Below are 12,721 nucleotides of genomic sequence, written 5' to 3'. Positions count from 1 at the left end.
TTTTCCCAACTATTGTATTGTTATTACCGCCGTATTGAACTCTTACAAGCTTCGTTGCACCCTTTTTAAATCTATTGTTCTGCCATGCCGCCGCTTCTCCTTCATTTGAGAGGATTGCTGTAAGGTATCGGACTTCTAAAACCATGAAGTTACGGTGTACATTTGGTTGGAAGACCATTTGAAAGGTTCCGGTGAAGTTCGGTGAGGTCCGGAAGCATTCGGGCGTTTCGGTGCGCGTAGGCGCTAAAACGGAGCTGAAAGGCCATGTTGGGCCATGAGCTAAATCCGGCATTAGCGTGGATGAAAAGATGATGAAAACATGCTCGAAAACATGTTTGAAGAGTCTCGGTTCGATTTGAAACAAATCGGAGGTCAAACGAGCGAAAACGGGCGAAAACGGAGAAGAAACGGTGAAAGAGGCTGAAATTTGGCTAAGTCCTTGAGGGAGACATAAGGGACTTTAGTAAGCCTTAAGAGGCTTGGGGACTTGTGCTACTTGAGAATGATTGGGCTAATGTCATAAAGGGGCATTGAGCTCGGGTTAAATGAGAACCTAGTACTAATGTCATGAGTGGAACATAGAATATGAACTGTGTTTAACTTATAACAAGCTTAAGTGTCATAAAGAGGCACTAAGCATAGTGAGTGTTGGAACATCACCTTGAGACATTGAACTAGATCTTTAGAATGCTAGTAGCTTTGACCATGTTAGAGACATGATGATTGGACACTTGAGACATTGACTACGCTTGCTTGCCATTTGTGCTCATTTGCACATGCTTGTGAGGGTCGCTCCCTACAAGTTGACACTCCGAAGTTAGCCTACGTGACTTATGCTCGCTCGTGCGGTATCGAGAAACCTACGGGGTCGGGAGGGATAGACTCATTCCTAAAGTGGGAATGCTGGAGCTACCACTGACACTTAGGTGGCACAAGCTGGACTACATTTATGTAGGTCCTAAAACATGATGGAAACACTGACATTGAACCGGGAAATGATAATCACTACTAGATAGGCTTAGTAGTTGAATTACTTTGACATGCTTATAGCATAGTGTTGAGATATATAGTATACTTGATAGTTTACTTTTTGCATCATAGTATACTTGGTTGCCATGATAGAGCATAATCATCATATATTGATAGAACGGATCATGATACTTACTTGTTGCCATTTTGGGACATATTTCTCATGCATTGGACATACTTCCTTATGATAGAGTAGATGTACAACACATTGACATCATAATGCTTATGATATAGTAATCTTAGTAAACATACATGCTTTCATACCGTAGTTATCATTATTATTATTGTTGCTTATCGTACTTACCCTTTTCTTTTGGGGCCTAGTGGTGCATTGAGCTGAGGTCAGTAATTGCCTACTGGGAACTATAAATTATAATTCTCGCGCCCTTTGTTCCATGTTTTTATTTCAGAGACTTCCATGCTGGGAGAGGCTAGGGACCGTGGAAAGGGTATCGACTCGGGATAGCGATCGTTGTCGAGGGATCGTTCGATAGGTGGTCTATCTCTCGTTGTTTTCTTTTTGTGAGAGGTTGAGAGTTGTACCCTGTATAGAGACCATCCCATTTTGGTTACTGGAGAGGATTATTTGTATAACTCTATGTTTTATCTTTATTGTTTAGTTATGCTTTATTTACTTTTGTTATAGATGATAGATGCATACTTGCTTTGATATCGCTAGTTGTAGATTATCCTTGGCTTTATTTTTCGCTGTTGTTGTAGAAGCCTTATATGTGTAGACATATGGCGGATCTGGGCGCGCTACCGGGAGGGCCTCCGCCGGTCCCGGGGCGTGACACTATTGTTAAATAATTATTATGAAGAGTTTGTAATACTTGATGTAATAGAACGTTGTATTGTGTGCAACTCTGTTTGTATGTCGCAGAGTACTACAAAATCGTGTAATCTGTTTAAAAGAAATGTATTTCTTGTTCACAGATTAATGGACTGCTTAAGAATTTGTTACACTATTTACCATTTACACTATTTACCTAATAATGTAGCACTGTTTTCATTATAGTAAAACTCTATTTTGGATTTATTTGCACTATTATGTTCATGTTATCACAAAAACTGAGAAAAATTTGCGGTGCATATGTTACAGTTACAAGTTTTGTGGAGAATCTTGCATTCTTTTGATCATTGTTACACCACTTAAAGACTTCGTTAACTTTTAATTTCATGTAATCACAAATTTGGGAGAATAGTTTACACTGCTGAAGCTCTCGTTGCATCATTTCCTCTAACCATTGTACTATTATTTCGACTTTATGCACGCTTAAAGAGATTTCACACTATTATCTTCTTTAATCATTCAGGCGTTATTTCGCACCTCTCGAACGTACCATTACAAGCTTAGTAGTACTCTTTTTCAAATTATTGAACTGGTATAAATAAAGTATTGCACCCTTACAAGTTTAGTTACACTCTTTTCCCAACTATTGTACTGTTATTACCGCCGTATTGAACTCTTACAAGCTTCGTTGGACCCTTTTTAAATCTATTGTTCTGCCATGCCGCCACTTCTCCTTCATTTGAGAGGATTGCCGTCCATTTGCACAATTACTTTTCATTATATTAAGAAATAAAGAAAAATTTTGACTTGTTATGACCTCATTGCACTAATTGCGTTAAAAGATTGAAAAGGTTGCAGCATTCCTTCAAACCATTGCACAACATAGGAATATGTTACACCACTTTGATCCTTGTTTCGCACTACTACGATCGCAGTACTATACATACAGAAAATAATATGAAATTTTTTTTACACGGTTAAAACTAACTATTGTACAAATTAGCTGGATTTACATGCGGAACAACCTGCTCCCTTCAGTTGCAGATCCTAAAGCCATGTAACTCGCCATGCTTATTCCACTAAATTCCCTATGCTTTCTACAGTTTCGATAGAAAAATGCCTGGCTGCCTTGCAAGGGAGCGGGAAGTTTTCTTCGTGAGTGAGCAGATTGAAGGCGAGCGTCGCTGATCTGCTTTGAACTATTAGCTTCAGATTATATTAACAAATAAAGGAAGAAAAATTTTTTACTGGTTATGGAGAGATTGCACTGGAGCGAGCCTTGTGGTGCACTGTTAGAAGGATTGTTGCACCATTTCTCTATGCGTTGCTCTTTCGCGTTGCACTATTATCCCTATTGCGGGGCGTGCATATTTTTCATTTTGCCCCAAAAATTTTATTAAAGTCTTAAAGCCGAATAGCAAACAGTGGGGCAGGTGAATAGCGGGGCGGATATGGTCCGGATTTCGAAAAAGAGCGAGGTTGCGTAAAGCGGAAGGGGCGCATTTAATGCCCGCGAGGCCCATATGGCAGGGTATACGTATGTCGAGGAATATGCCGGAGGCTTTTGTATACGAGGGGCATTTTGGTCAGGCGGCGGAAAAAGCGGACCGAATATGCAGAAAAGAAAAATGTGGCCCGGTTTTGCAAAAGCCCAAAATAAGTGGATTTTTTATGCAAATTGGCCTATATATATATATATATATATATATATATATATATATATATATATATATATATATATATATATAATGTCATTTAGAAATAATTATAATCTATTTGCTTTCTTTTGAATTACAATCTTGATTATTTATGTTATACGGGCGCGGTCACGCCCGAGCGGGAGCAGGCGCGAGCAAGCAGGAGCAAAAGCGGGCCCGGGGCAGGTGCGGACGCGGCGCGCACGCGGGAGCGTGGGGGAAGGAGTTTGGCGGAGTTATTTTTTTTCCCCTTCTCTCTCTTTACATATAGAGAAAAAGATTTTAGAGATTTTTTTAATTTTAACTTAATTTTGACTTTAATATAAGGTATTTAAATTTAGATATTTAATTTTTAATTATAGATTTTGAATTAGAAATTGAATTAAAATATAAGTTCAATCAAGCATTCTAAATTTGATATATAAATTAAAATTTTAAATTGATTATAAGTTTAAATTTGAATCAAATCAAAATTTAGTTTTATATTTGAATTGTCCACTCAATTTTACATTTTAATTTTTTTTGGAAACGTACATTTAAAATTTTTGCTTATTATTTCAACATTTTAATGTAAATTTATAATATATAATTTTTCGTTCAAATTTAAATTATAAATTCAATTTTATGTTTTAAGGTGCAAGCTCAATTTTTAATTATTTTTATTTTCTATTTGAATTTGAATTTTATTTTAATTATTGAATGAGAGAGTGAAAAATAGTGAGAGTGAGATATAGATCTAGAGAGAGTGTGAGATAGAACATAGAGGGAGGGGGGAACGTACCATGGTATGGGTGACTTTTTATGTCCATATATTCATGAATCTGTACATGTATATCAATATTGTTCTTTTAATGAGCCAAATGACTGATTCTTTTCTTTGTAGGAGAGCCAAATGATTGATTTTTTTTTTCCTATAGGAATGTGTTGCGAACCTTTGTAGGTGTAGGCTAATATCCACAAACAAATATGCAAGTTTGTTTTTGTTTGTTTAATTATTGGTACTCATTTTATTCTGGAAACTGCAAATCCTGTTGGTAACTTAATATAAATTATATATATTGTAGTACACTGAACTGGCGCAAACTGCGAAGTTCGAGTGTGGGGATGACAATGGGAACTATCCTACATGTTTTAAAGAGTTTAAAGATGTTTACGGACAAGTTTGGGAGTGATTGAAATGTTGAAGGCGAGAAAATGCATTGCAATTTCGAAATCTGCATTTTTTGCATTGGTGTACCAGTACAAACATAATGCTGTACCGATACAACAAGCAGCAGTGGCAGCTGGTGCATGGCAACAGGGATAATTTGGTCTTTTGGGCTTTTGTGCTTATCCCCTTAGGTCTCAGCTCGACCCCTGAAGCTACCCAAGGGTGCTGGGAGTTCAGAAGAAGGGTTTGGCTTATCTTTTTCCCTCTCTCTCTCTAGGAATTTCTCTCTCTACAAGGAATCGAGGGTTTAAGCTGGATTCTACTCTTTGCTTGATGTTGGTTGGCAGGGAGTGTCTTGGAGCTACTGTTGAAGGAGTTTTAAGGAGTATTTCACAGCCTTGAACACTGATATAGCTGGTTGAGGTTTTGGAGAGGTAATATTACTTAACTACTCACTGATTTGAGGCATAGTAATGGATTTATGAAGTAATTGGGTTCTTTTGTTACTAGCTGGTTGGGGAGAGTTTTCAGCAACTGTAGAAGCCAGGTTTTGAGATTATTTTCTACCCTAACTCAAGAGAAAAGCTGGAATTAAACCTGGAGTAGGTGATTAGCTAAGTATTGACCTTACGGTGATGCTCTAATAGATTGTTGGAAGAATAGTAATGCTATTTTTCTCGTTCTGTTTCTGCAGCTTGGCAGCTCACATAGTGCTGAATACTTGGCAGTGGTGGGCTGGATTGAAGATATTTCAATCAGCAGGAAGCCGAGATACAAGTGAGAAATCTATATAAGTAAAATAGAGCCTCAATTACGAATTACTAATGCTATTCTTGAATATTGTTCGCAGCAGATTTGCGACAGATCGTCGAATGGTTCTTAGCTGATATCCGAGAGCTTTCGAAGGTTCAATTTGATGTAATAACTTGAACCAAAATAGGGATTCAAGCTATAGCATTGTGCAAGGTAAGAACCTTGCCGAAATTGGAAGTTTGGGTACTAATTTCTATGCAGTTTTGTAGTGAGTTTTACAGCAGGATTGAGACCAGTTGAGCTGAATTTTTAGGACTTATTTAAACAGAATCGAGCCGATCTGGAGCTGCTTCAACTTGGATTGAAGTAGAGGTTATAAACCTAGGTGAGAATTTAGTCCCTATTGTGTGCTTATATGAGATTTTGGTTATAGGATTATAAATTCAGCTTATAGCTGATTTTTGACTTGTGTTAGGGGACTTAGAAGCTTTGGACTTCACACTATTACTAATCCAATCAGAGCTTCAACTAATAGGTGGGTTTGACCTAACCAGAGCAAGTGAAACTCCCCTATGTTCTATATGTTACTATAAAATTGGTACATTGGTACACTTTTATGATTATGTGATTGATAAAGGACTTAAAACTCATCATCATAATGTTTGACATATTTGAAATGAAATCTCTATGAAGTAGAGAACACTCATGCATAAAAATACTTATGTTATGTTTAGTTCAGTTGAATAACTAAGGGACACATCTTTTATGCTCCTATAAAGTAGAGAATATTGACATTTCTCGTGACTATTTGGATAGTACTCCTTGTGACTATTTTGATAGTATCTTGATAGTGGAAAGTTTCTAATGCCATATGTGGATTATCATTGCTTTCTTGTGCTTACTAATCTAGTGGATACTAGCTATTGCCATTGTTTATTATATTGAGAATTCCGATGAATAGATCGAGAGTGAGAATATAGTATACTATGACATGATGTTTGAGACATATTGGACTATGGACTTTGCTTGCTTGCCATTGTGCTCATTCGCATACGCTTCTGAGGGTAGCTCCCTACAAGCCGGCACTCCGGGGTTGGCCTACGCGACAGATGCTCGCCCGTGCGGGATTGGGTGTCGAAGTGGATTGCCGTGGGGAGTGCATACTACCACGGGGCCATTAGGCGCGGCGCAATCTGGACTACCTTGTGTAGGTCCTTATGAATGAAATTAAAGTTCTAAATGACAGATGATAATAATGATTGATTACCAGTTATAGTGTACCGTATTTACTTACACGTTCATGCTTACAGTAATTGCTATGCTTTTTTTATTCAGTTGATTCATTACTGTAGAAAGTACAATTACATGTTGATTACATGTTCGTCGAGGCTGGCGGCTTACCCACTGTAGAAAGTACAATTTCATTTAGTACATCATGAGCCTAGTGGTGTAATTCGTCGAGGCTGGCGGCTTACCCACTGGGAACTATTGTTTAATAGTTCTCACGCCCTTGTTATTGTTGTTTTTACAGAGCCACCTACAGGAGAGGCTAGGGATCGCAGCAAAGGAGTCGCGTCTAGCTAGACCTAGCTTGCGGTTTTACTAGGTGATCACCTTGCTACTCGTGCTACGGTCGAGGGTGATGTACCCGTGTATAGAGAGACTGCCATTGTACATGTATTTTGAGTAGCCCTGTGATGTATATGAATAGGCGAACCGGGGATTATACTTTTATATTTCTCTACGATGTGAGATTTTGGGTTGTGTACTTTTTGTTGATAGTATTATTGACTTATAGTTTGCTATGATATCGGGATAGGATTCTTTTATGTTTTTCTCCTATCGACATGTTCTTTTTGTATACGCCTTATATACTGCAGATGTATGGCGGGTCTGTACACGTGCCGGATATGCTTGCGCTGGTACCCGGGCGTGACATATATACTTGGAGTTAGATATATTTTAATTGGTTTATATGCATGCCGTATTGGTGATTCTCCTGTCATGCTTGCCAAACCTCAAACTTTTATGAATACAAGTGGCGAATCTGTAAGTAGATGCCTGTAACCCATCTAAATTATGTACAAATATCTGAAACAATTCTTATTATAGTTCTATTCTAGTTTTATGATGCAAATTAGAACTTCTTCATGTAGGTTGGTTCGCTGGTTTCATATTATAAGGTACCACTGAATCAAGTACTTCTGGTATATATATCATATTGTTATTATGCAACTATTGATGTTTCATTCTTACCATTAGTTTTTGATAGATTTTAGTTCTGTTATGTTGCAGATATATGATGACTTGAATTTACCTTTTACAAAGTTGCGGCTACTATAAAATGTTGAAACTTAAATTTTAAATTTTAACATTTGAAATTAAAATTTCACAATTTAAAATTTAACATTTGAATTTTTTAAATTCAAATTGTAATTTAATATTTAAAATATTAAATTTTGAAATTTAAAATTTAAAATTTAAAACTTAAAATTTAAAATTGTATATTTTTTCTTAATTACTAAAACTAAATTTTAAAATTTGTCTGTTTTAAATTTTAAATTTTAGTTTCTAAATTGTAGATTTTAAATTTTATATTCATATTATAAAGTTTAAAATTTTAAAAATTATATATATTAATTAACTAAATATATTATGGAATGTCAAATTACCTAGCTGAATTTCTAAGAATTCAAAACTACAGCGAATTATTCGATGCACATAAAAGTTTAGAATTAGAAAGATCAGGAATCAACAAAACTCTATCTAAAATCATATATTCAAAATATATAAATTAAATTAAGATAAAATATATTTTTAAATTTAAATGTTCAAAATATTAATTTTAAATTTTAAAATTTAAATAAAAGGGTGTTAAAAATTTTAGATTTTAAATAAATTGTATAAGTTTTCCGCCGCGAGGTGCGGGCCTGCACTAGTCCACCATGAAAGTTCGGGAACTCAAAAATCACACGCGGCTCTAGGTTTGAGAGCGAAATGATACGGTTGATCCGGTGGGACTTTAAAATCCCCTCCCCGTCCGTCGACTCTCCGGTGTCGACACGCCCTCTCTTTTTTCCTGTCCTTCCTCGCCGCCCAGCTGTTAAAACCAGATCTAACCAGTTAACCGAAACATATTACACCTCTGACCGCCACCACCAATGATCCGCTGCGTTTCCCTACTTCTAAGCTCATCTCCCCACATCTACCTCGCCAAAACCCTAATCCTCAACCCGTGCATATCCCTCCGCAGCTACTCTTCGTCGTCGTTTCCCTCTTCGTTGGCTTCGAGCCCTAGCCTCTCGATATGGCGGCGGAAGAAGGACATGGGGAAGGAGGGGCTCTTCGTGGTGCAGCAGCTGAAGCGCCTTGCTGCCTCCTCCCATGGCGGGGCAAGGCTTGAGCAATTCATGCGATCCCACGTCTCCCGCCTCCTCCGCACCGATCTCCTTGCCGTCCTTGCCGAGTTCCAGCGCCAGGATAACGTCCCGCTCTCCATGAAGGTTAGAATCCCATCGGCATATCAAGCTTTTCCTAAAATCTTTCGATTCTCTGGCAAATTTTCGTTTATTTATGTCAAAGTTGGATTTTGTTCTATGAATATGTAGGATTGAGAGTCCTTATCTTACGAAGGTTATATGGTATAGTACTCGGAAAGAATTTGTCAGGTTATTTCTAGAGATTACGAAGGTTATATGGTATAGTTGTGGTTTACTGTCGACTAAAGCGGTATAACTTCTTACAGATTGTTCAATTTTATATAATGCTTGCCATTTTATCTGGGTGGAATTATTTTAGGAGCTTGACATGCAGTAACTGTATCTCACCTTCTCTTGTATTTAAATAAGCAAAATGATATAGATAACAGGGGTAATAATTTATAGGGGATAGTGGATAGTTTCATCTATAGCATATTTTGGCGTGTTTTCTAAGGTAGGATGCAATGTTACCTCCACAGGCTTGATTTGATGGTGCTTTTCTGAGGTAATCTAGTCTGATTGATTAGAATTGAGATGATTTTTCTGAGTATTTAAATGTTTGCACTTTGTTATTATGCTCTTGTTTGTTGAGAAGCAATTCTTTTCGGTAGGAGTATTGATATAAGTTGGGGAAAAAGAGATCGAGAAAACTTCTTGACTGTGTATACGACATTGTCAACTTATCTGTTATCCTTATTAAATGACCGAGTAGTTTTTCTTGAATCCTGCATTGGATTATTATATAGTGTTCTCAAGCACTCCAAGACCTTGTTTGGATGCATGATTAAAAAACTCCATGGAGTTTAGAAACTGTGGTATAGGTCTGAAGAAAATAGGAAATCTTTTAGCTCTATAGGATTTAACAGTTTCATTTTATTTCGATAATATTGTACAATTCCATAGGATTTCTAACAACATTAAAAAACTAGCCGTTAGAGAGTTCAAATATAAAAAACCAGCTATTAGATGGCTCCAAATTCTGAAACTAAACTATTAAAATATCTCAAATATAAAAAGAAGTTTCTAATTCTAAAAATTATGCCATTAAACTAGCCATTACAAATATCTTAGCCCATCCAAAGTCTATTTAAAGGCATCATGTTCCTAGGAGCACATGACTAGCATTTCTTACATTCTCTTCTCTATATCTCCATTACTGTAAATTATGGATGACAACGATTTCACACTTTATCTTTTGAGGAGAAGTGAAGAAGAGGATTTTGACTTCATGAACTTCGTTCTTCCAATGATGAATATATACCTACCTTCTATGGGTATGTGTTGTTGTCAAGAAGTGACACAGGTCACAATTCAATAGGGTTTGCACGATGTCAATACATCCTTATGCATTTACTAGATTTATTATGAATACATATCACTATATCCTATGTTCCGCTACACGTTCACTAGCATATACACCCGAACTTTCACGTATGCTGTAAGGTGGCATGTAGTTCCAATTAGATGAAAATTTGAAGACTTCTATTAGCTATCTGTATAATATAAGCTTGTTTATATTGATTGAACAGTTCAACATAGCAACATTTAAACCATTGTGAATTATGACCACATATATTGATCATTAAAGCTTTAGAGGTGTATTCTTTGCAATATTAATCATCTAGCTTGAAGGTTTAAATAAACTGATCACGTACATAAACATATAACACCTATTAGTAGTCTCTAATAGACATTAATTTTTTTTAAAAAAATTACTGTGCCTTATTTCTCCCACAAATTAGAAGAAAGATAAATTTTTAGTTTAATCACTAGTGTGAATATACGAATCGCATTAGATGTCCTTTCGCTCCGTTAGGAAACAGTAAGGAAGTGAATCCTCGAAATCCGAGAGTTGGACTTTGTCCAGGATCGACTACTAGTCGTATGGGTTGGCTTCGGAAAGGCCGGAGTGGCACTAAACCCAAAAAGTGCTTTGGAGTCGAGTCCACGAGAGCAAATAGTGCGAAATCTGCACTTGGCAGATTCTGCTCTCGGGGACCGGTCCCTGGGAGTGGGGACCGGTTTCCGTAAGCATGGAAAATGAGCATAGAGGGGTTTACACAAGTCTGCTCTCGGGGACCGGTCCTTGGCAGGGAAGGACCGGTCCCTGTAGCTGATGGTTGCGGTGGATGCGTGATGCAACCGGTCCTAGGCTAGAGGGACCGGTCCTCGTACGCGAAACCAGCGAGACAGAGGAAAATTTGGCTAAGTCCCGAGAGGTTAGCTCTCGGGAATCGGTCTCTCAGGCAAGGACCGGTCCTCCACGGTCCGGTCTCTCGGGTAGGGACCGGTTCCCGTACGCATAGAGGCTGGCAGAGGAGCTCTGCCTGCATGGACTGCTCTCGGGGACCGGTCCTCCTGATGAGGGATCGGTCCTTCCGCGCGAAAAATGCCCAGGCAGACTGGGTTGAGAAAAGCAAAGTTGAGGGGCTTAGTAGCAATTGTTATATTAGTTGAGGGGTATAGAGGGGCTGAGCCCTCTCCTCTCTCTCATTCTCACCCCTCACTCTCTCTCTCTAAACTCTCTCTCTCTTTTTTGAGCAAGGTAGAAGGAGAAGAAGAAGAGGAAGAAGAAGAAGGAAAGAAAGGTGGAGAAGAAGAAGGAGATCAAGGAGAAAGCCTTGGACACCTTCACCTCCCTCTCCTCTCCCCTTTGGTGTAGCTTAAGAGGTAAGCTACTAAACCCTAACATGTAGAACTTAGGGTTTTTGGGTTTTTGGTTTATGAGTTGAGGTCAAATGGACCTCTAGCACCATTAATGGTGGAATAAAGCTAGAAGCTAGGATTCTATAGTGCTAATTGCAAGATGTGAACGTTAGGGCAACCAAATTGGGGTTTTTGGAAATAATGAGGATTGAACACATTTAGTAGCTTGTAAACCTAATTGATAGGTAACGAAACGTGTGGGCGAAGTCGGATTGAGCATCCGACAAGCGGTCGTGAAGTTATCGGCAAAATAAGCCCAATTGGGCTTCGTTCCCTCCAAAGGGGCGGAGATCGTGTCGTTTGAAGTGCCGAGAAGCACTCCTAGAACCTCTACATCGAGAAAAGGTGGGGGGTGTCATCCCGAAGCAACCGAGCTCTTTTCTATGTCTTAGAAATACATGATTTTCATCTATTTAATGTTGTATTGTAGGATTGCATTGTAGTACTTTTTCCTTATGCTTCTAAATGTTAACCTAGTGTGCATAGAATACTTGGTGAAATGAATAGGTAAGAATTTGGTTGGAACATGGATCCTATAGTGCTAAAGGAAAGAGATGAACACGATGGTTGTTTGGTGTCATAACGAGTGTCATAACGAGTGGCATACAATGGATAAATGAACAAAACGAGTGGCATTAATGTAGTGTACTTGACACTAGAGGTTTGTGAACTTAGGGGTAGGTGGATCCCCTAGTAAATGACTCGTGGACAATAAACTTAGTATAGCTAAGTACTTATGCATGAATGTCGGAATAGATGAGTTCCGAGAGATGTTGGCCCTAGTTCGTAGGGTATCCTCACGTGGAGAGGATAGATCAAGCTCACGGTCTGTTATTGGGGTGGTATAGCCATCCAGGGTGGTATAGCCATCCGTGTCGTCGAATACTCCGGAATGTCGGGCAATCGGGACTGCAGACAGTCCCGGGTTCGGGGGCACATGGAGTTCCCTTACCCTATGGGATGGATATGTGAGGCGTAGGCAAACCCAAGGGTTTCGCCACAGATTGGGTAAATGAAAAGTTAATACGGTCATTGAACATTGCTTATCGAACATGGATCGAATTTGTTAGCATGATAGTACACTTTTACTATATGATGCATGCATTCATTACAC

The 12,721-nt window shown here is 38.3% G+C and overlaps 1 protein-coding gene and 1 long non-coding RNA gene across 7 annotated transcripts in view; both read left to right on the top strand.

Annotated features, from left to right (window-relative positions):
• The first annotated feature begins 4,871 nt into the window (after nt 1-4,871).
• LOC109705545 lies at nt 4,872-7,338 on the top strand. Of its 6 annotated transcripts, XR_002214790.1 has the most exons (8): nt 4,872-4,913; nt 5,017-5,103; nt 5,180-5,271; nt 5,364-5,446; nt 5,520-5,635; nt 5,751-5,807; nt 5,898-5,957; nt 6,954-7,338. It is a non-coding gene; the product is annotated as an uncharacterized LOC109705545 (long non-coding RNA). The 6 variants fall into 6 exon arrangements; XR_002214788.1 differs by having other exon boundaries at nt 4,900-5,103; nt 5,523-5,635; XR_002214785.1 differs by having other exon boundaries at nt 4,900-5,103.
• A 1,028-nt stretch (nt 7,339-8,366) lies between these two features.
• Nucleotides 8,367-12,721, top strand: part of LOC109705543 (pentatricopeptide repeat-containing protein At1g62350) — a 40,938-nt gene continuing 36,583 nt past the window's right edge. The window contains exon 1 of the mRNA XM_020226273.1: nt 8,367-8,925. Coding sequence (XP_020081862.1) covers nt 8,584-8,925 — 342 coding nt within the window. The 5' untranslated portion in view covers nt 8,367-8,583. The remainder of the gene's footprint in view (nt 8,926-12,721) is intronic.

The sequence above is a fragment of the Ananas comosus genome, unplaced genomic scaffold, assembly GCF_001540865.1.
Source record: "Ananas comosus cultivar F153 unplaced genomic scaffold, ASM154086v1, whole genome shotgun sequence".
NCBI lineage: Eukaryota > Viridiplantae > Streptophyta > Magnoliopsida > Poales > Bromeliaceae > Ananas > Ananas comosus.
Note: the sequence above shows the minus strand (reverse complement) of the source record. Positions and strands in the feature narration are given on the sequence as shown.